This window comes from Acinonyx jubatus, chromosome C2 (genome assembly GCF_027475565.1).
Source record: "Acinonyx jubatus isolate Ajub_Pintada_27869175 chromosome C2, VMU_Ajub_asm_v1.0, whole genome shotgun sequence".
Taxonomy (NCBI): Eukaryota; Metazoa; Chordata; class Mammalia; order Carnivora; family Felidae; genus Acinonyx; species Acinonyx jubatus.
Window position 1 is genome coordinate 94,115,051 of NC_069384.1, and position 23,995 is coordinate 94,139,045.

The window sequence follows — 23,995 nt, forward strand, 5'->3', positions numbered from 1 at the left end:
CTTCTCCTTAGGGAAAACCCAACCCTTATCCCTGACAAAGGGCCTAGTACAGAGCTCCAATCCACTTTACTCTTCAATCACTTCTGGTAGGATGGGCTGGGGGAGATCATTGTGTTATGTAGGAGATGGTTTATAAGGATACCGGTACCTGACTTGACACACAATTCTCGAGTACGTTGAAAGGGTTAATAATAAACAATCTGTCCTCTGGCCGTAGACCCTTCACAAGCCTACTCTTTCCCTGCCCCAACCACATCCTTCCAAAGAAAATAGCTTAAGGAATGGTTTACTCACTTACAGGTTCTGGGTCAGATGCTGCTTTGGTCTTGAAGAGCCGAAGAACAACAAACATTTTTCTCTAGATCAAGTAACTGCTGGCCCTCAGCTGAACCCCTGCTTCCATCTGCAGTTCTTTAGCCCCTGGACACTGTTGGATGTGTATTGCCTGTATGTTATTTGTTCTTGATGTTATCTTATGGTTTCTCTTGAACCAAATGAGACACTCCACCGCACAAACAGCTCCAAGGAAAATGGTCCTTAGCAAGTATGTGTGGGGAATGCTGAACGCCTCCAAACAAAGGAAACGTTGGTTTTCGTGTTCTCCACAGTTTAATTCATTTGTTGGAACCTATTAACGCATTTCACTGTCACCGTGGACAGGCTGCTAATAAATATCCGGAGCTTGAGGGTGGTAGAAAATGCTATTAAAGTTGGAGTTTTGTCTCGTTACCGTGGGAGTGAATTATATAAAGGTGCCCAATTATCTCCTAGACATCTGGCAGACTGGCCAAGGCAGAATATGGAGAGCTGCCTCATTCCTATGCCTCTTGAATATCAGCAAGACACAGAGGGCCAGCTTTTAGGGACCCCACACACTGAACAGCATGCCGCTAACGGCATTGCTTTCGACAGCCAAGTAAGCAGCAGCCTTCCAGCAACTGAGGCACGTGCTGCTTCCCCACGAAGGCTCTGTCGAGGGATGAGCTGATCTGGATCGCCTGGCTGAGCAGCTACACCAGCTTTACCATGGAAAACTTTCCACTTACGTCGTCAAATTAAAAAGTCAATGCTATTTTTTATTCATGCGAAATACTTTTTTAAAGCTAGGTGAAAGCACCGACGAACCCAGAAACATGCACATACGCACACTTCACCCACCAATTTCATTCATAGATGTTCACTCCTAAGAACATACGCATTCTTTCAGGCTTGGAAGGGAATCCTAATCACAAATACCAATGGCCAGATCTGAGGGCTGGAGAGAGCGAATAATTTTAGTGGTTATTTGGGTAGAGACAGACCCATACCCAGTTTCATTTCCTTGCTCTTTTGCATTCATCAATCGGGAATCATTTGCTTGCAAGGAAGAAAAATTCATTCAAGCTAACTTAAGTAAAACTAACTTAGGCAAAAAGGTGATCTTATTTGCTAATTTTATTACCTTCTCCTTGATAACGTGTTTATTTAATCTATAGCTCATTAGGCCAGGATCTGTTTGATCTTGACAGGTATACTGGGTTTTTTCTATTTCTCCTCCCTCCCCAGATCCATTATCCATCTTTCATACTCTGTTCTGTGCTCCAGAAGGCCCCTTGCTGGTTGCTCGCTGATGGACTTAGCCAATGGGCCTTCACTGAAATCATTTCATTTAAACCATCTGAGTTAAATTCTGTTTCCTGCCTAATGCAGTAGAACCTCCAAATGTCCTACCTTTGATCTATCCAGTCTTCCTTCAACTATAATGGCTTTCTAGTTTTACATAGCAAATTGAGGCTAACAGACATTCTCTTTGCAGACTAATTCTCTCCATTCCCAACTTGACCATAGTCAATATTCTGGTATCTCATCATTTTCAGCAGTTGCCATCTATTTTTTCAATTATTTGGAGAGCAGCAGAATTTGTGTTTCATAAATAATATAGACACTTATCAATCTCATTCAGTTTATTACCACAGTCAATATTGTATTTTGGGTCTTGCAGTATCCTCTAGACTCCAAGCCGCAGGGGGTTAAGCTCACAGTATTTTTGTTCATGACTATATCCACATCCCCAAGCACAGTGCCTGGCACAAGGGAGCAGTTAATAAAATATATGCCCTTTAAAAAAAAAAAAAGGAGGAGGAAGAATTTGTTTATGCCTTTGAGTTTCATCTGTTCTAGAAATTTTATAATAGTAATTAAAAAATACTGCTGGTAAGAGCTAATATTTACTAAGTACCTGCTGTAGTCTATGACTGCAGTTCACTGTATTATCTCATTTAATCCTTGCAACAACCCTATGAACTAAATACCACTTTCATCTCCATTTAAGAAAATGAGGTTCCAAGAGGTTAGGAACTTATTCTAGGTCACCAAGCCGGTATGTGACAGAACCACGCTAAGTCTGACAATCTGTAAAATCTGTTCTCCTAACTAAATCCAATCCCCCCCCCCCCAACCTGTGGATGGCTGTGCATGGCGTTGGGATTCCCTCTGGAGCCTACAGTATATTTCTCCTCCAACTGCTTCATGATCAGCACTTCAAAATTGGAAGGTGTCCTCCAAGTCTTCCACTGAGTCTTCTTTTCTTCACATTTGACATCCCTGGGTCCCCAGTGATTCCTCACAAGGCGTGGCTTACAGACCTCTCATCTTTTTCTAGGGTAGATTGGCCCCCAAGTTCTTATTTTAAGATCCTTCCAACCCCCTTTCCTCAACAGTGAGCTCTTGCAATATCTGTGAACTTTCCATCCAGAACTGACCACAGCAAATAGGCATAGGGACTATGCATGGCACATCCTAACTGGGAGGGATACATCATCAACTGACTGTCCTGACAGGTCTGTATGATTTGCAGGAGCTGTGTGTGTGTGTGCGCACGCACACATACGTATGTATGTACGTGTAAAGGAAGAAAAATGTTAAAGGAAGAGAAAGCAGAACCTGTTTTCTGGAAGCTATCTTAAAGCAAGGCTTTCCTTGATTGGGGAGGTTTAGGGAGCCTGCAATTGCAGTCTCTGTTCATCCTTAAAGACCAAAAACACTTGCTAGATAAGCGAAAACAAGCACATTTCCAGACCGGTAAACCTCCAGGTACAATGAAGTGAGATCTGTTTTCTCTCCTTGCCTGGAGGCCAAAACACTTTCCATTCCCTGAAATGAAGGAGTTTACTGGAGTAAATTTTGAGATATCTCCTGTCCCAGAAAGCAGTCATCTGATGACAATTCCTTGAGAAGTTCTTTCTACCTGAGTTATTAGGATAGACCAGCAGCTCTTATGGGGTGCTTGGGTGGCTCAGTCAGTTAAGCATCCGACTTCGGCTCAGGTCACGATCTCATGGTTTGTGGGTTCGAGCCCCGCATCGGGCTCTGTGCTGACACCTCAGAGGCTGAAGCCTGCTTTGGATTCTGTGTCTCCCTCTCTCTGTCCCTCCTCTGCTCATGCTGTCTCTCTTTCTCTCTCTCTCAAAAAGAAATAAATGTTAAAAAAAAAAAAAAGGAATTTGGAATAGACCAGCAGCTCTTAGATTATTTTGTGCCATGGACTCTTTGGTAGTTTGATGAAGCCTATGGACCCCTTCTGAGAATTGTGTTTATAAATGAATAACCTAATTACATAGGAATTCAAAAGAAAGCAAATATATTAAAACATAGTTATAAAAATATTTTTAATTGTGATATAATAACAATGTGCTTCTATATTAGTGTTTTAAATATTAATATCTGTGTCTAATAACTATCATAATTTGGAAGTAGCAATAAGCACAAGAAACATTTCAAGATCTCTGTAACTATCTACTAGTATAGAAAAAATACCTGATTGCTTTGGTGACAAAATCACAGGTACTATTAGTTTGTCACTTACATTCATAATTAAAAGAAATGCTTATGTTTAGTCAGAGGTTACTATAAATAAAGAGGTAATCTTTTCTTAGCAAAGTTCATAGACTCCCACCCTGAGTTGAACGGACCCCAGGATAAGAATGCCCACTTAGGGACTTGGAACTTTAGAATCCTGGTGGGAAAGAGCACAGAAAGGGCCAAGTCATTTTACAGGTGAACAAACTTGCTTCTGAGGTTTGAGAAGATATTCAGTTTGTCATGTACCTGGTCGATTCCAGTACTGAGTATTTTATCTGTTACTTACTGAGAAGCCAGTGGGAGAGGTAAGAGTGAAACTTTGGGCACAGGTATCTGCTTGGCACATGTTTTGAATTTCATCATTTGTAAGCTATATGTGGATTAAAGGGGGAGAAATGATCCTTCTACAATGAAGCTCACCCCTGGGCCCCTGGCTAGAGCTTGCATGTTGCCAAGGCCCCTGGCCCATACACACAAGTCTAGAAAAAGCTCTCTCACCCTCCCCTGAAAGGACATTCCCCAAGCATTCAGAGAGGCACACTTTTTACTTTCAGCCGATAATGAGAATGCCAAGGTGGGGAAACTTCATCTAAAGTTCAGTCAATTCTTTGGAAGAAAGTAACCCACTCCTTAAGAGAAGATTCGCACTGACATCTTGACTTACAGTCCCACCCACCCTTGCAGCCGTGCAGGCTCAGTCCAACAGACATCCAGCAGATGTCACTGGTTACCACCTCCCCAGCCCGACACTGCCTCTCACAGTATATCTTCTCCAGCCCTATAACCCAGCTAGGACACTCAAGCCCCAGAGGGACAGAAAAATCAGACTGTCTCTACCTGTCTCCCCACGGAAGACAGTAGGATATCTGAAGATCTGAAAATCTTTTCTATCATTTCAGATCTAGAGGGTACCACAGAGATGATCTATGAAGGGCACCAATGGTAATGTCAGTAGGACAATTCTTGGTGCAGAAGCGTTTGAGTCCTGTACCCTAAATGCTGAAAGCACACCTCACGTCTCTGTGAAAGTCACAAGTAGCTCCTCACATTTCCAAACATCCCCTAAGGGAAGTCATAGGACCCCTGGTTGTGGTTGAGAACCATTGGAAGAAAATAAGGCACGGAGAGGTTAGTTAATGAGTTCCGCAAGACATAGGGATAGCCGGTTTATTGATTTACTTATAACCCCACTTATTTCCCGAAATGATTTGAAAATGTTGAACAACCCAGTGTTTATGTGGCCATAAGTCTTCTTATCTCCATTTTACCCATGAGGGAATTGCCCAGGATCACACAGCTAGAAAGCACAGGAGATCAGAACTCAAGTGCTGAGCACGAGATCCACCATGTTATTCCCTCTGCTGCTCAGTGACGCGGCCGAGCACTGGGCAGTTGTTGGTTCCACATGTTGGGCCCTGGTGCTGCCCTGACACTCTGAGTCTGAAAAATGCTATTGTCCCACCAGGTGCTGCAAGGAGCAGCCACGTGTTTCTATGCTTTCATTGGCTTTGACATCATTGCCACCACTGGAGAGGAAGCCAAGAATCCCAACACGTCCATCCCTTATGCCATCACCGCCTCTTTGGTCATCTGCCTGACAGCATACGTATCTGTAAGTACTACATCCTTTTGGGACCATCTTGATGGCCTTTTCATATTTGACCTTAAAAAGTAGCTCTGGGACTGGGTCACCCTCTGTCAGGAAATGATCCCTTCCTGGTGTCGTCTCGGCGTTTGTATGCATGCGTCCATGCACCCTATATCCCCACCCACCAATGACAAGAAGAAAATCAGCACTCCGAACTGGAGACGGGGGCAGTCTTGACCTCTGAGTTTCCATCTCTGCTCCTCCGCACACACAGGCTCTGGGTGTCCACTACTGCCCAGGGGACGGTGTACAGGGAGTGGGCTGCTGTCCAAGGAGCTCAGATCATAGGCTGGCAGTAACGGGTGGGTGTGCAAGCAGAGGCATTGTGGACCTCTGTGCACCCTCCTCAATGCTCTTCTGTCTTCTGGGATCTTCCCGGCAGCGGGAGGCGAGGCTCCTCCAGAGTGGGAAGAGAGGACACCACCCTCCCAGAGACACTCTTCCCCTTAAATCTCAGGGGAAATGCCATTTCTTTCTGCTGTTGCTCCCTCTTTTTATACTGGCCCAAGCTCATTTTTCAAGTTTTCCTGCCAAGGGGAATCCTTAGAAGGAAGCCTGCAGCTTCTTGTCATCTCAGGATCAGACGCTCCTCAAACTTGTGATGTGTCATTTCCCAGTTCCCATCCCAGAATTTCTATCACAGAAATAGCTCACTCGCAGCCAACGTCCTCCTCGGCCCCTGGCAATGGAGAGAACCAGCCAACAAGTCAATAGGTGTGTGGTCACAAAAATGCCCCAGGCCCTGGGGGTCCCACTGACTTCACTTACCACCAATAGGAAAGATCCATGGCTGTTACGTGCACCCCTGCTGCAAAACATAGGAAAAGCACCTCCTCCCCAAAAAACAAACAAAACAGAAACAGCTTTAGCAACTACTGAAGGAAGCCAGACCAGCGGCTGGCTCGATCATTAGGGCAAGCTGCAAAATAAGATTGTCCTGGGCACCAAAGGAAAACACAAGAGCAGCCATGGATGTGGTTTATAGGAATTCACTTGTCCCTGGCAATTGTTTTATGGGTCAATTATCACCTCCCCTTGAGCACACACAGGCAAGTGGCTTCATCTTAACCATACTCTGATGATCCCTGCAGACAGTGTTCAGGCCATGAGGGTGGTGTGGGGCAGAGTATCTCAGGGCAGAGATGCTCTGCTTTGCATTTCCCCTCTTATTCCTCCCTCATATACCCACCCCCCTCCTCCAGGGGTCAACCCCTGCTGCACACATAATAAAGTTGGTCATCACAATTCCTTTCTTAGAATAGCGCCTTATAGACTACAGACTACTTCTATGCATCTGCCCACTTTTTGCCCATCCGGATCTAACATGAGCAGCCGACCCAACGCAAACTGCTGTAGGAATCAATCCCACTGTCTCCCAGCCCACCCCATGTTGCAAGTGGTGAAGCTGCTGGGAAACATCCTCTTCTAGAACACACGGCCCTTAACCAGGCCTCAGGGGCTGTTTGGTCCTGCACCAGTCAGCAGGCTGCCATTCCACCGTCAGGAGAAGAGCCAAATTGCTGGGCTGTGGTGGTCCATCCTGCTCTCCTCCCTAGCAGCCCATGGCTTCACTGGAGGATGTTGGCTCCCGAGGAATATGCAAAGAAGTGGTCTGGAAATGCACCACCCTTTCCTGTTCAGGCTCTGACCTCCATTCTTGATGCCAGCATTGGCCCCTGCAGGCCAGGGGGAGGCTGGACCTATAACTGGTGGTTTCATTGCCTGGGGCCATGGAAGGAGGGTTGTTATGGCCGATTTATGACATAAAGGAAGATGGGTCTTAGGAGCCAAGTGATTCCTGGCTAAGCAAAGCCACAGTAGTCTTACAACCCCAGAGTAGGACCGGGTTCCATCCTGATGCCTTCATTTGTGGGCTGCCTGGCTCCTGGCGCTGAGCTACAGAGAGGAAATGGAAATATAGTCCTCATATGAGTCCCCCCTGTTAACTGGCTATGGACCTCTGATCACTTATCTTTGGAGTTTTTATCTCTGATTTTCAGAGTGAACGGGAGAATCCATTTAAGACCATATAGGATCCTGAAAGTACAAAGGAAATGAGAGTCCTGCCCATGTGGGCAGGGTGCTCACGGCCACTGCCAGGTCCTGGCTCCAGCACCTTTGGCTCCAGTTCCTTCCATGTGATGGTATCTGCCCTTCACTGAACTGTCAGTGTAGTTCTGCTGTTGTGGGGCTTAGATACCTACATACTTATTCCTCAGATATGAAAACCTGAGAGAGATATTGAGGACCATCTTGTCAAGTCCACTAAATTCTAATGTGAGGAGAAAATGCTGAGACCAAGAGGTCCAGATGCAAAATGACTGGTCTAAATTAAGGGCACATGCCAAGAAGTGACAAATCCAAAGTCCAGGCCTCTTCGCTCTCCTATGGGACATCCATCCATGCTGTCAGTCCTCTCCACCTCCAGCCATGTTTTCTCTTGTTTCAACAGGTGAGCATAATCTTAACTCTGATGGTGCCATTCTATGCCATCGACACGGAATCCCCGCTCATGGAGATGTTTGTGGCTCATGGGTTCTATGCTGCAAAATTCGTAGTAGCCATTGGGTCAGTTGCAGGACTGACAGTCAGTTTGCTGGGCTCTCTCTTCCCAATGCCAAGGGTCATTTATGCCATGGCTGGTGATGGGCTCCTTTTCAGGTAAGGACTATGCTTTATGAAATTAATTCTGCTCTGCCATGCCTGTCCAGGGAGAATGTCACCCACAGTCAGCCTGACTATAATTTTGATGTGCGTGTATGTCACATAGACGATGGAATTTGTCATATATCCTAATAAAGAGTTTGAGCGAAAAGAACGTAAGCCCCATAATAGCCCCTCAGTTTGACTCTGGGTCTCCCAATCTAGCACAAACTGGTATACTCCCCCTAACTGCCCCTCCCCTCTTGTTTGACACTGTGTGTTGCTTTGTGGAGATTGTGGGTGTCAAACTGCTGCACTGAGTGACTTCCAGAAGGAAGGATCCCTCCCAGGGACATCTTAGGCCTGCCCTCACATTGAGGTGAGGTACTGACCATCTCTCCACAGCCCCTCTGAAGGTGAAAACATTAAAAGCTACCGTCACAGGGAGTATAAGACCATCTGAACAGAACCTGATAACAGTAGCAACAATAACTACCATTCATTGAACATTTGTGTACCCTGGGTGCTTTGTATACAGATCCCATGTAGTTGTCACAATAACCCTGTTTTGCAGACAAATATAGTAGATGAGTATACTTAGAAAGGCGAAAACACTTACCCCAATCCTCCAGCTGCTGAGGGGAGTCCGGGATTTGAATCCATGACTGTCTGACTCCAAAGACAGGATTTTCAAGCACTCCAATATATTGGCTTCCAGCCCTCTACATTGGCCATGAAGTGGTCAATCTGCCCCAAGGAAATGTGGCCCATCTCTCGGTTCCCAGTGCCCACTGTATGAGGGGCTTGCAGGGAAGGCATTCTTCAAGCATGGAGGTCAAGGAGCGTTCAGGGGTACGGAGGGGGGATCCAGCTCAGGGACTTCGTCTCTGCCGCCAGCTGTCATCTTCTGCTCCATTTCCCCTGCATACCCCCTGAAGTCATCACCAGGTCAGAGCTGCCATGTTTGGGGAGCTGGACAGATCAAGAAGAGGCTGAGTGTGGCGGAGATGTTACAACTTCACACACCCAAAAGGTTTTTCTGCTGTCAAAGGGGAAAGATGCTGGAGCTCCAAAGGCAGCTGATAGTCAGTCATATGTGAAAGACGAAAATAAAAGAGAAATGGAAGAGGTGGGAGGAGGGCAGATTAGGAGGAGAGTGAGGAGGAGAGCAGGAACCTGCTTAAAGCCCACAGGAACTGCTAAGGAAGCACCTGTCATTCATTCACCTTTGTTGGTCTTCTCCAGTTGGTAAGTGGCTGGATTTGGGCTGCATTTATGAGCACATGTTCTGAGTTATTGCGCTATTTTGCCAACTAAACTTCTGCACTTTTGTTGTACAGCAACGCTTCTCAAGCTTTGGTATAAATCAGAATCCTCTGGAGGTTTTTTAAAGCAAAGTTTGCTAGGCCCCATGCCCAGAGGTTCTGATGTAGGAGGTCTCTGGTGATACCTGAATATGTGCATTTCCAATAAGCTCCAAGGTGGTACTGATGCTGCTGGTCCACGGACTGACCATATTTTAGGTAACACAGGTTTAGGGGACCCCAAGGAGGTGTATGAATGTTCCACATATCACTCCTTCCCACCAAAGCTTGCACTTCGATTCAGATTTCTAACATGCTTCCTAAATTCAGTCATCCCTTCACATCGCATAATGAAGTAGGAACTTTAATAAAGAAGTTTGCCTCAAAACCAAGGCATGAGAGTAAATTATTTTTAAATTGTATTCCAGAAACCAAATCCTGCAGTAGGAATAACTGTATTCAAAGCAGTGACTCCAGAAGTACATTGGAGGAGCAGGACCAGGTGGACGTAAGCCGTGTTAGAGTCAGTCACCATCTGCAGCTCACTGTTAACCCTCTGCTTGCCCGTCCCTCCAGGTTCCTGGCTCATGTGAGCACCTACACAGAGACACCAGTGGTGGCCTGCATTGTATCGGGGTTCCTAGCAGCTCTCCTCTCGTTATTAGTCAGCCTGAAAGACCTAATAGAGATGATGTCCATCGGCACACTCCTTGCCTACACCTTGGTCTCTGTCTGCGTCTTGCTCCTTCGATACCAACCAGAGAGTGACATTGATGGTTTTGTCAAGTTCTTGTCCCAGGAGCACACAAAGAAGAAGGAGGGCATCCTGGCGGACTGTGAGAAGGAAGTTTGTTCTCCTGTGAGTGAAGGGGAAGAGTTTTCTGGCCCAGCCACCAACACATGCGGGGCCAAGAACCTACCATCCCTGGGAGACAACGAGATGCTCATAGGCAAGTCGGACAAGTCCACCTACAATGTGAACCACCCCAACTACGGCACTGTGGATATGACCACAGGCATCGAAGCCGACGAATCTGAAAACATTTATCTCATCAAGTTAAAGAAGCTGATAGGGCCCCGCTACTACACCATGAGGATCCGGCTGGGCCTTCCAGGCAAAATGGACCGGCCCACAGCAGCTACAGGGCACACGGTGACCATCTGCGTGCTCCTGCTCTTCATCCTCATGTTCATCTTCTGCTCCTTCCTCATATTTGGTTCCGACCACATCTCAGAGCGGAGCTGGTGGGCCATCCTGTTGGTCGTTTTGATGGTGCTGCTGATTGGCGCCCTGGTGTTCGTGATCCTGCAGCAACCAGAGAACCCCAAAAAGCTACCCTACATGGCTCCCTGCCTCCCCTTCGTGCCTGCCTTTGCCATGCTGGTGAACATTTATCTCATGCTAAAGCTCTCCACCATCACATGGATCCGGTTTGCAGTCTGGTGCTTTGTGGGTAAGCAATTTCCTTTGACGCCTGGAGAATTCCCTCTCAAGGCCTTAAACAGGCTTATCCCAAAATTACCTCCTAGCTGGACTAGGCATCTCCGTTGCAAGAGAAGTCTGGCTTGTTCTATGCACCCTTGCTCTCTGCATTAGAGTCAATAAAAGCCAGTTGTGCCCTTTCTGCCTATTATGGTCTTGGCCGTTGGTTCTGAAGAATGATGCTAATCAATCCATCACTTCATTGAATACTATTACTGGACATTCTTTTTATGGATAATTAATTCCATAAAAAGTCATTAATTAAAAATATAAATACATTTTATAGAAATATAAACAGTCATTCAGTAAAATGAATCCACATAATAAAGGGACATAAATAACACAGTAAAAGTTAGAGTGAAAAAGGTTGACTGGAATTCTATTTTAAAAACTAAAAATTATGAAACTGAAAGTTACGGAAGAATTACTGTTCTTATATTTGACAAAATTAAAGTAAAATACCAATCATGCCCTAATATTTTAAACGAGCAAAGTATGAATTAAGTGTGGATTTTGGCATAATTTTTCCGACTAGATTATACCATTTACCATCCCTCACTTCATATTGACTTTTATAAGATATTCAAGAGATGTTCATTTTCTCTCAAGATTCTTTCATCATCCTTCGATATTCTAGTCATTCTCTTGGAAAGCACACATCACGCCATCAATCTTAACTGATTTTCTCTTTGTCTGTTGACAACTGATACAGTTCTGCCAGGACTTCAACTGTCCACAACTTTGGGCGTAAATCAGAGGTTCTCTCTCTAAATTCACTTTTATTGCCTTCATAAAGCCCTGCCCCTGTCCCAAGATTTTTCATTTTCCTTTGTGATTGATTTATGTTACATTCATATCACACATTTATTATATCCAACAAGTACTGATGTCCATGAAATGGTTGGAGATCAGTGCTCATGGTAACTTGAGAGGGATGTTTAAGTGAAAACTGATTTTAAAGTTCCTTAGTCACTGCCTTTATTTCCCTATACAAATTGATAGCCCTGAGGTCCCATCCACTCCTTGATATAGGAATACGGGTGTTTAGCACTATGTCCTCTGTGCCTGGCACACAGCATGTGCTTAATAAATACTTCTCTATGACTACTCTTCCGATGAGAAAAAAAGAATAGCTGGAAAGGAACTTGAAGAGGTGGAATTTGAACCGTTAGCCTAAGGATGCTTGGGTGTCTCGGTTGGTTGAAGAGTCCAACTCTTGATTTCGACTCAGGTCATGATCCCCAGGCCATAGGATCAAGCCCCACATTGGGCTCTACACTGAGCATGGAGCCTGCTTTAAATTCTCTCTTTTTCCCTCTGCCCCTCTCCCCTCCTCGTGCTCTCTCTCTCTAATTATAAATAAATAAATAAACAAACAAACAAAAACAAACAAACAGAAACTGTAAGCCTATAAGATAAGATCTGCATAGAAGGAAGTGGAGCAAAAACAGTACCCAAAGGAAAGGGTCCAGACCTTCCGGTAGATTCCTCACCTCTCAAGGCCATCCTGTGTCTTCTTAGAAGCATCCCGTCCCAATTTTCACAACTCTAGGTTTCATCCTTTGTTAGACTTTAGGGGGAGTTCTTGAGAGAACCCCACTAACCCCTCAAAGTTTAAACCACTTACATGATTTATTCACAATCTCTCTTCTCCATTTAAACATTTTTCCACTGAAACCTGTAGCCAACCAATGGAAAGATTCTACTGTGGGTAGAAGTGACTGAGGAGGGTAGAAATATTCCAGTCACGTATTTGTCAAATGACTGAAGGCATAGACACGAAGACACGTGCATTTGTTCATTCATTCCTAGAGTATTAAAGCTGGAAGGGACCTTCAATATCTAGCACAATGTTCCCCATGGTTTTGGTGACCATTCTGTCAGTAATATTTGGGCTGATTTTAGGGAGCATATGAATGGACTTTTTTTGAATTTTTAAAAGTATTATATAGGTATTATACATTTGCACATGTACGAGAAAAAATATACATACCCACATGAATCTGGTGATTATTTTTAAATTTAAGAAGTGAGTCCAATTAAAGAAAAAGCATTACTACTGGTACAGGTGCCATGATTCGTAGTAATAATTAACACTTAATGTAGCCCTTATCACATACCAACTATTACTCAAGGACTTTCCTCACATTAACTTATGTATTCCTCACAGCAATCTTCATTTTACAGATGAGGAAGTGGAAGCACTTGACCGAGGTCACAGAGCTAGAATTTAGGGGAGCCAAAATTAGAAGTCAGGTAGTATGGGTCCAGGGATCATGACCATGGCCACGATACAAAATATGTGGTGTATAAATAACCAAAGTTTGAGGGGTGCTTGGGTGGCTCAGTCAGTCAAGTGTCCCACTTCAGCTCAGGTCATGATCTCACAGTTCGTGGGTTCGAGCCCCACCTAGGACTCTGTGCTGACAGCTTGGAGCCTGGAGCCTGCTTCGGGGTCTGTGTCTCCCTCTCTCTTTGCCCCTCCCTTGCTCATGCTCTGTCTCTCTCTCTAAAAAATAAATAAACATTACAAAACAACAACAACAACAAAGTTTGAGAAACACTGAAATCATCTACCCTTCCCCACCGCTCCCTCTCTCAATGTCACAGATGACTAACCCGAACCTCCAAAAGGTTAAACAACATACTCAAGGTCAACAGGAATAACTGGAGATTATTCACAGAGCTATTATTAAAAACTCAGTACCTCCACGCCCAGATCTGCAGCCCGTACCTCCCTGCCAGGGTGCCTCTGAGCATCTTCCCTATTGGATCAGGATGTTTGATATGTAGTTTGTGCGGATTAACACCTAACATCAGGGCTGGCTCCATGGGTGCATAGGACCCCACATTTGGCCTAATGCTCTGCTGCTGCTTTCTTGAATTCTTAACAACCTTTTTTTTCTTAACAACTTTTTAACAAGGGGCTCTATGGTTTCATTTCACACTGGGGCCCGTAAATTATGTCACCAGTTCTGCACTAAATCTATGGTTTCTGGAGCACCAGAGGCACTCCGCAAACATGGTAAGGTGGCAGGGACCCTTGCCTTGGAGTCAAACAGCCCAGGTTCAAATCACAGTTCTGCCACCTCTGTGTCTTGTGACCTTGGGAAATTCACTTAGCTCCTTTGGGTCTCAGTTTACCCATCTGTAAAAATGCAGATTAATTCTACTCGTCTTCTTCTGGTTGCTGTTTGGGGCTTAAATAAGAAAATATTGCGGAAAGTAATAAGAATTATTTCTTCCCTGCCTTTCTCTTTAAAATCTAAAATGATTCATTGTCGCCCAGACTAGCTATCACATGCCAAAGTACAGCATGAACCTGTTCTGACTCAGGCTGCCCTCCCAGTTATCAGGCAGAAGAAAACTCCCAGAGAGCCTTTTGTAATCTTGCTGATAGCATAAACTTCAAACTCGCTCCAGAAATTGATACTCCATGACATGGGAGGGTGCCACTACGCAGCCTGGAGTTGGCCAGTCAGAGGACACAGGAGCTCACAGCTCGCATCCAGCTGCTGGCTACTAACTGCTTTAGCATCGTGGTCTTTGAGAAATGGTCCCTGAATAATTTCTGCCTAGAACAAACATTCTCAGTCCTGACTACACATCAGAATCACCCGAGCTGCTCCTGAAATATTCTATACCCAGGATCTCAGAGATTTTCTGATTTAATTGGTCTGGTGCAGCCAAGCACTGGGTATTTTTTTTTTTTTTTAAGATCCCCAGGGAATTTTAATGTGCAGGCAGGTTTACAATGATCTAGAACAGTGGTTCTCCCAGTGTGGTCCCAGACCAGGAGCATCACACACGGAACAGGTTAAAAGTGAGATTTTAAACCCCATCTCAGACCTGCCAAGTCAAAATCTCTGAGAGCAATTTAGGTTTTAACAAACCCTACACATTGTTCTGATGCATGCTCAAATGTGACAAGGACTGGTCTAGAGAGAAGAATAAGAAGATGTTAGCAAGCAAGGCAAATGATTTAATTACAAAAACTCCCTGTTTTTCAAAAACAAATTTTTGCACATATAAAATATATCCATCGAACAACCCCAAATTGGCTTATACAATTTTCAGTGATCTCATAGAATAATTATCCCATCTCTAAACTTCTGAGTCTCCAAGATGTCAGATTTTTATTTTGTTATTCATAGTATAACTTTCCTGGGGAGAACAGTAGAGATATTTTTAAACGGAGCTTCTTATGAAACATTAGCTACTTTTTAAAAACGAGATTTACATGGTTAGGCTGAGTCATAACTCGATCATCTTCTCAGGCATATCTTTTTAACCAGCCTTCTCTAGATGAATCTTAATCACAGCATTTTTCTAACAATGTTTTGCTAAGCTCTGAACCTTCGGATGAGCACGACTCACTGAATAAAATAAGGCCCAAGTCCCAGCAAGATTACTCAGCACTTGTTTCTTTTCCTTCAGACAAGAGAAGTAACACGCACAGCAAATGTTTGATAATCCCCAGCAAAATGAGCACAGATCAGACTTCCTGTTCCTTTTCTCTCAGCTGATGCGGTTTTGTAAAAGAACACCTCGAAGTGTCGGGCAGAGTCTCAGGGAGCCCGAAACTAGCAGTTACCAGTGATGACACTATACGGCAGTACTTTCCAGGTCTACTGTTCCCTGTGGGACCTGAGTATAAAATAATCATCGGGTGAACCAGCTCGTGGGCCCCCTCACCGTTCCAGTTCTCACCTGGAATTTTTTCAGCCCCTCAGAGAAAAACCAAATTCTCATCTATAGATTTAGAGAACAGACACTAATCTGGCAATGAGCTTCGTAAATCCTGTACCAAAACATGGTTTCCAAAGGGAAAACACAGCTGTGGTCTTTACCTGCAGTATCATTTGAAAACCCTGTTGGAAATTGACTCAAAGCAGCCATTGTCGTGTAGGGAAGAGGAGGAGAAGAGGGGGGCCTTGAATTGGGAGCAGAGAGGACACCAAGATAAATCAATTCCTGAGGATATGTCCCATAAATAAGCTTGAAATTCTCCTTGTAGGCAGAGGAGAAAACAATTGGCAACTTCGACAAATAAATCATGCTCAAAAGGGCAAAATAAAACTCACGAAGGCCAGGGCGAGGATGGCAAGAGGAGCAGCGCAATTCCAAGAAGGGGGGGGGGGGGGGTCCCGCTACAGTCCAGGCTGCCTGCTGGCAGAGGGGCTATGCCAGGCAGGGCTATGCATGGAGAAAAGGGCCGGGTGATACCATGGCTCTGCACCCAGCAGCAGCCACAATATCGGCTGTCCTTTGAGACAAAAGAAGGAAGGGAGAGATGGCCATGGCAGAGACGAAGGGCCCCGGAGCAGGTGTGAACAGGGCCCCTGGAACACACTTAGAGCCATGAAAGAGTGGCCACTGGGCATCTTTCCCTCAGCATTATATTTGTAAGACTCACCCATGTCGTTGCTTGTGATTTTAGTTCGTTCACTCTCCTTACCCGGCTGGCATTCCACTGTGATAATAATATGCCGCAGTGCACTTATCCATTCTAGTGCCTGTGGACATTTAACTTGCTTCTAGTCTGGGGCTATTACAGATAGAGCTGCTGTGAACATTCTTGTACGTGTTTTTGGTGGACACATGAACATATCTCCCTTGGGTTTCTGCTGAGTTAGAAGTGGCATTACTGGCTTGCATTACTGGATTTTTTAAAATATTCTTTAATAAGATTGCATTCTGTTTCATGGCCATTATACCCCTCAAATAAAATAAGTCCCCAGTTCCATTTTGCAGGTGGGAAACTGAGGCATAAAGTAATGTGACTTTGTATTTGATCAGTAGCAGGGGCAGGAAGAGAATTTCTACCCCCCCCCCCAACCCCCTATTCAATCCAAGCCTGCTCTTCCTGGCCACACCATCTTAAAAAACCTTACTGTTATTATAATCAATGGGCTTGCGGTGGTTTTTTTTTTGTGTGTGTTTTTTTTTTTTTGAGAGAGAGAGAGAGAGAGAGCTGGAGAGGGGCAGAGGGAGAGGGAGAGACAGAATCTTAAGCAGACTCCATGCCCAGCACAGTGCCTGATGTGGGGCTCGATCTCACGATTGTGAGATCACGACCTAAGCCAAAATCAGGAGTCAGATGCTTAACCAGCTGAGCCACCCAGGCGCCCCTCTGGTGGTATTTTAAAAACTAACCAGCAAAGCAGGAGTTGGTAGGGATGGCAGTGGGTGGGGAGGACACCTTCTCATTACCATTTAGTTTTCATTTCTGCCTTGGCAAATGTCTGTTTTGGGAAGTCGATCCCAGAGTAGTAAAAATAAAAAAGCCTCTGGGCATAACAAAGTGCCTCAGTTATCTGCCGCAGGCAGGGCTTCCTGCTGGAAAGTGCACCCCAGGAAGAGGTAGCTCCACCCAGCCTGAGGTCAGGTGGCCCACCTCACCTGGCCCTGAGCCCTGTTGCTGCCTACAGAGGACAGGAAGCCCCCAGGGGACTCTAGAGATCCAACATCTGCTCCTCAGCCAGACTTTGGGCCCGTGAGGTTAGAAATCTGCTGCTGCTGTCTATCTCCAGGTCACCCAGTCTCTTTTCAGACTTGAGGTTTTGTGCTAGGTTTTCCCCATATGATCCAGAGACACCCCCCTCCTCCTACCCCTCTCACTTGTAGGTTTGGCGTCATTTGCTTAGTTTGCACAAATGGAGCAACACAAGTAGAGTAAGTTGTTGTTTGTCCCAGCATCTGAAGGCAGGGTTGGCATTTCTAAACCTTCCCTGGAGGTGCCCGGGTGGGATGGGCACAGCCATCAGTTTAGACTCAACAGATGAAAGTTCCAGTGCCTTTTCAATCACTGACTTATTAACCAGTTCTTAACCTCTCTGGGATGATAGACGAGGAAGTACTTTTCTACAAAGGGCTTTATGATCACAAAGTGTTCTACTACATAAAAAAAGCCCACTAAATTGCTGAAGGAGTGATTCCTCATCTTGTCTAGCGTGAACCTCTCCTGGGCACATTCTCCACCAGGGAATTTCTGTCTGAAAGAAAAGCCAATGCCTCCTTTTGAATGAATATTTCCCTTCTCTGCAAACAGCCTTTTGCGGGACTCGTGGCCATTACCTTTGACCAAGGCTGGCATTCAGCCCATGTGCCCGGTACAGCCATGTCTGTTTTTTAAAATACTGAAACGCTTCTGTGCTTGCTGCTAACTTGTTGCTGCCCTGAGCTTCTCCTCTCCCTAAAAAAATAACTCCAGCCCACCAGGGGGGCTTCCAAGACCCTACGGCAACAGAAGAGCTAACCCCCCTCTGATTTTTAACATCACCCCTGCCTTTCATTTATCACAGATATAAGACGTGTAACTACAAAGCAATGGATCTAAGATTTTAAGACACAGCAGGATTAAATATGCAAATGTCAATTAGCCATCTCATTCTTAAGGGTTCATTCCAAATGACTTCTGGCTTAGGCCAAAAGCAAATCCTCTCTCCAAAGATAAACTTTGCCATCTGTAACGGTTTGCAAAAGAATATGATGCCAGCCCCAGTGACAACTTGAATAACAGTGCCCCAAAACTCTATCAAGCAGTGATAGCATCATTGGAGTAAGTCTATAGCCTCATACGGTAAAGAGTATTTCCCCCACATGCACAATAATTCAGGGAAATTTTAATACTTCTGCATATCAGATAATCTTAGGGAATTATTATTAGTTTTTAGATGTGATAATGATAGTAAGTTAAGTATTTTTAAGAAGTCTATTTTAGGGGCACCTGGGTGGTTCAGTCAGTTGAGCATCCAACTCTTGATTTCGGCTCAGGTCGTGATCTCATGATCTCAATCTTGTGGGACCTAACCCTGCATTGGGCTCCATGCTGAGTGTGGAGCCTGCTTGGGATTCTGCCTCTCCCTCTCCCCTGCTTGCCCTCTCTCTCTTTCAAAACAAATAAATGAACATTTAAAAAAGAATGCTGTTTTAAATATACGTACTTATTTATTTACAGGTGAAGCATAGGATGGAAGGGATTTGTTTCAAAGTAACCTGAGAAGGGAGCAGTGGGTGGATGTCAGGAGCAAACTAGTGATGACTATATGGGGTTCTTTATACTATCCTCTCCACTTTGATATATGTTTGAAATTCTTCAAACTAAAAAGTTAAGCAAGCTTGATTGCAATCAGTCTATAGCCCTGGCAGGTGAGAGAAATAACAGAAGCACCCTGGATCAGGACACGAGAGACCCTGAAGGATTCACAGTCCAACCACTAACCATGTTCCTGTGGAAAATCTCTTATTTTGTCCCGTGCCCAACTTTCCTGTCTGTGCGACGCACGTAATCGCAACCTTCCCACTCCCGGCCACACACACACACACTCACACACACTCCTGAACAGGCGAGGAGGGATCTGAACAGGATAACATATGTATAACATTTTGAGCTCCTTGGGGGAAAGGCGCAACACAACGAATGTATCATTAGGACCTCAGCACCCGGAGGTGTTGTGCGAAGTTCAGTTTAGATGATTCAGAATTCCCAGAATCCCCACAGACTTTTCAGAAACTACCTCATGCTTAGTTTTGTAAGCCAGCTGAAGAAAGGAGCAGAAACAAAACACCCTGCTTCTACACAGGAGGCTTTTAGCAGCTCTGTTTACTCCTCCGACACAAAGCCTTTGTTTATGTGTGACAGATGGTAGTACATGCTTCTCTCCTCTCTCTCTCTCTCTCTCTCTCTAACTCCCTTCTACCCTCCTTTCCTCACTTCATTTGTTCCTGTTTCTTTGTCCCCCTACATTTTTCCTTTTATTCAATCCTCAGTGCTTCACATCACTTTTCTTTTCTTCTTATTATTTTTTTAGAGAGAGAGAGTTCACACAAGCGGGGAAGGGGCGGGGGGGGGGGGGGAGAGAGAATCCCAAGCAGGCTCCATGCTCAGTGCAAATCCTGACACAGGGCTCAATCCCATGACCTTGGGATCATGACCTGAGTCAAAATAAAGAGTCAGGCGCTCAACCTACTGAGCCACCCAGGCACCCCTCACAACACTTTTCTTGAATTTACTCAAGAGCCAGCAAGAAGGATGAAGGCAGACAGAACACCAGACCTTTGCCCAGGTTGACCATTTATTCCATCAGGCTGCATGCACAAGTCACTTCTTGGCTCAGAGCACTCATATTTGAAATATATTTTAGAAGACAAAATAATGCACCTTTGAAATTGTAGAGCAAACATTAAAAGGCCCATAAATATTTACATGGCAGATTTCCATAGGTTGCTTTCTCAAAGTAATCATAGTCAATGCATTCATGCACACACACACGTCCCTTCAGACTCAGCCATTCCCAAACAACAAATGTAGACATAACCTCTTTTTTTTTAATTTTTTAATTTTTATTTATTTTTGAGAGAGAGAGAGTGCAAGCAGGGGAAAAACAGAGAGAGAGGGAGACACAGAATCCGAAGCAGGCTCCAGGCTCTGAGCTGTCAGCACAGAGCCGGACGCGGGGCTCGAACCCATGAACCGTGAGATCATGACCTGAGCTGAAGTCGGACACCCAACCGACTGAGCCACCCAGGTGCCCCTTTTTGTTATTTTAGACATAACCTCTCACTGAATATGTACTGTGATATGCATAGTCTATACACCAGCCTGCAGAGGAGAGATGTGAAGGACTGAGTATGCAAGAGCCTTCTCTCTATCCATATAGAATGCTGGTTCTGCCCTCAGCCTGTTTCTTTTTCTGTAAAGTGAAGGTATTGCATTCATTCACAGCCTCTTTCCCAGCTCTATATATCTAGGATTCTATGAGGCTCTTAGAGAATTTTCATAAATTCTGGTGGGGGCATGAGAAGGTCTGTCGGAATACATGTCAAACCAGTGCTTGAATGATGAGCCACATAATGGCACAGCAGAGAACTTAGGGGCAAAGGGAAAAGGGGGAGAAATGGTATTAAGTTCAGTAGGGAAATAATTTGCTTATAAATAGGGTCTGAGAAGGGGATCAGAGATGGAAAAAATTGATATAATAGATACCAAGCAGGAATAGGAGGCAAGATTTGACACTTGCCTTGATGTCTAAGACAAAAAATAACAAAAAAGCAAAATTGGGCCAAAAAAAAATTAAAAAAAGGTGTGTGCCTGTTGATCCCACCTAGTCTCCTGAAATTTACTCTCAGATCTCAAACATGCTTCCAAAACAGGCATTCTTCAAGCTGCAGCATACTGGCCATTTTAGAGGGGGTCTGGATGCCTTGTGCTACACAAGGATGATAACTACTCCCGTGGCCACCCTCCGCCCCCAGACAAGAAAGAGTAAAGATCCGTGCTCAGAAAAATGAAGTTGCTATTTGAGAATAGCTACATCTGCAAATGATTAACTCCAGGATTTATTACCAATTAGGACTATAAATCTCTGCTTACTTTGGCTCCTAGAAAGTTGATTTCACTGGGGGGTGGGGGAAGGGGTGAGGAGAAAGTCATTTGAGACAGGGAGGGAGAAATCCAAGCTTAAAAAGACACACTTCAAATTCAAAAGGGAGAAGGATTTCTCAAGTACCAAAGAGGAAAGCACACTTGACCTTAAGGTTCTATGCAAACAGCTCTACAGATGCCTGCTGTGTTAGCAAAGTCAAAGGTGCTAATGCCACTCAGAAGAGGGTGTCTGGGGTCTGGAAGGGGGTTGCATAACAGAGTGCCATCCACTGGCCAAGCCATAATGTGTCCAGAGTCGGCAATGGAGTATGTGCCTCAGGAGGTTTATACTCCTGAGCTAAGGGATTCCCAGCCTTGGCTGACCATCGGACTCACCTGTGAAGCCTTAAAACATACCTATGCTTCGATCATATTACAGGCCAATTAAATTGGAATCTCCAGGGGTGGTGTTTGGGTATAAGGGCGGTTCAAAAACTCCCCAGGTGACCCTCCAGGTGAAGCCAGGGTTGAAAGCCACCGCCTATCTCATTCCATCCTCATGGCAACCCCAAGTTATAAGTGTCTATCTTATGGTTTTCTAAAAGGGAAAACTGAGGCACAAAAAGGCTAAGTAACTGGTCCAGGGTTACACAGCTAATAGTGATGGGAAGCAGGGTTTGAACCCATGGCTCACAGTCTTAATCATCATGCCCTATGACCTCCCAGGGATATGGTTCTCACCCATTCCAGGCCCTGAGCCTTTATGAGCTTTTCAAGGTGGAAAACGGGGGTTCTCAAACTATTTTGTTATTTCAAAAAAATTATAATAGAAATGAAACATTAGCCCTTATTAATGCTACATATCAATTAGGAAGACACGTTTCCTTCCTTGGCTTGGAATGACATCAAAGTAAGGAGGTTGCACTGGAAAATTCATGCTCATCAGGAGTTCTCATTCTTTCATTCAACAAATATTAAGCGCCAGTTTTCTGCAGAGTCTATAAAACAGAACCACCCTGTGCAGGTAATCACACAATAGATGTTCTCAGGGCCGTAACAGTGGCATGCTCCAGACACTCTGAGAGCCCACAGAAGAAAGTAAACAGCTCTGAGTGGCAGTAATATAATAATACTCCTTTGGTGAGTGAAAAATGTCGAGGTAAACCATAGGGCAATATATGCGCATTGCTCAGTGGTAAGATAAAAGAGGGAGTCCCCTGGTGGAGGCGTGGGATAATAAAATACTGTAAGAAGGCTGGGGACGCACTGTGGGTGATCCATAAATATTTAAGCCAGGGTGGAAAATTCAAAGTCCTGGTTGGCACCTCCATGAGTGTAGTGGGCTGGATGTCAACAGGGATGTGGGGACAGAGGCGACTAAAGAGCCCACATTCTGTCCGAAGAGGCAGCTGTTCTCACCTCCAGCTAAAAGTGTCATATAGAAATGTGGGGACAGGGCTGTCAGACCTTCGGAGTTTTTTAGGGAAAGGTGTGAATAAGGGTTGCTTAATGCAAGATATCCCACTTTGAGTCTTTTCCAGACACTGTGCAGACCAAAGAAAACACATCCACCCCCAGCCCTGCTTTCACCATTTGAGTGATCTCCCCGCTAGTCCCATGGACCCCCAAGCAACTGCTTATTCACCTGTGCCTTTCCCTCCCGGCAGGTATGCTCATTTATTTTGGGTATGGCATCTGGAACAGCACCCTGGAAATCAGTGCTCGAGAAGAAGCCTTGCACCAAAGCACGTACCAGCGCTACGACGTGGATGACCCTTTCTCGGTGGAGGAGGGTTTCTCCTACGCCACCGAAGGCGAAAGCCAGGAGAACTGGGGCGGGCCCGCCGAGGACAAAGGCTTCTATTACCAACAGATGTCAGATGCTAAGGCAAACACCCGGACAAGTAGCAAAGCAAAGAGCAAAAGCAAACACAAACAGAACTCAGAGGCCCTGATTGCAAATGATGAGTTAGATTACTCTCCAGAGTAGGAGTAAACACACAGGAAACGTGTAGACACGATGGTGATTTCTTTTCAGTAACTTAACCTGTGGGCTAGAGGGTGAAAACATTTTTTGGCTCTCATTTCAAAACTCCAGCCTTCCCCCAGAGTCAGTCCCCAGTCACAGCCCTTCATTTGCTACTTTTGCTCTTCAGGATAGTTCTGCTGAAGGGTCTAACCTGGGTTTCGTCACCGATTCCCTTGTAAAAAAAAAAAAAAAAAAAACTAAACAGGAGGCTACAAGAAATTCTACCTTAGGTGCAACCATCAGAGCTGATGGCAGCAAATGTTTCCCAGGCCTTTGCTTTGCTGGTTGAATCCTTCTGCTTCTTACTGAGACCCCAGAAGCAAGGGGCTTACTTCTTGGGCCACACCGAGGCTGCAGCTCCTCCTGGAGATGTGCCAAAGCAGGCGGGTGGGGGCACAGGGCGGCTTTTCAGGCACCGGGATCACAAGGGCAAAGATCCTCTCAGCGCTGGTGGGCTGAGGACTGCTCCCCAGGGGGTGGGCAGGTGGGTGCTAGCACTTCCTCAGCCAGCAACACTTTGTCCTCAGATCTCACAAAAACGAATTCATGGGAGAAGACGCATGCTTCTTTTTATTCCCCAAGGTTCTCAGTCTCCACACTAGAACTTCAGGAACCAGCAAAGGTTAGGGACTCTGAGACCATTTCCCCAGAGGTTTCAGATTTACCATAAAGCAGTCGCACA

General features: G+C 45.1%; 1 protein-coding gene across 1 annotated transcript in view; it reads left to right on the top strand.

The window, feature by feature from the left end:
* Nucleotides 1-23,514, top strand: part of SLC7A14 (solute carrier family 7 member 14) — a 106,328-nt gene extending 82,814 nt beyond the window's left edge. The window contains exons 5-8 of the mRNA XM_015088554.3: nucleotides 5,306-5,452; nucleotides 7,941-8,149; nucleotides 10,012-10,889; nucleotides 22,952-23,514. Coding sequence (XP_014944040.1) covers nucleotides 5,306-5,452; nucleotides 7,941-8,149; nucleotides 10,012-10,889; nucleotides 22,952-23,274 — 1,557 coding nt within the window. The 3' untranslated portion in view covers nucleotides 23,275-23,514. The remainder of the gene's footprint in view (nucleotides 1-5,305; nucleotides 5,453-7,940; nucleotides 8,150-10,011; nucleotides 10,890-22,951) is intronic.
* The last annotated feature ends 481 nt before the right edge of the window (nucleotides 23,515-23,995 follow it).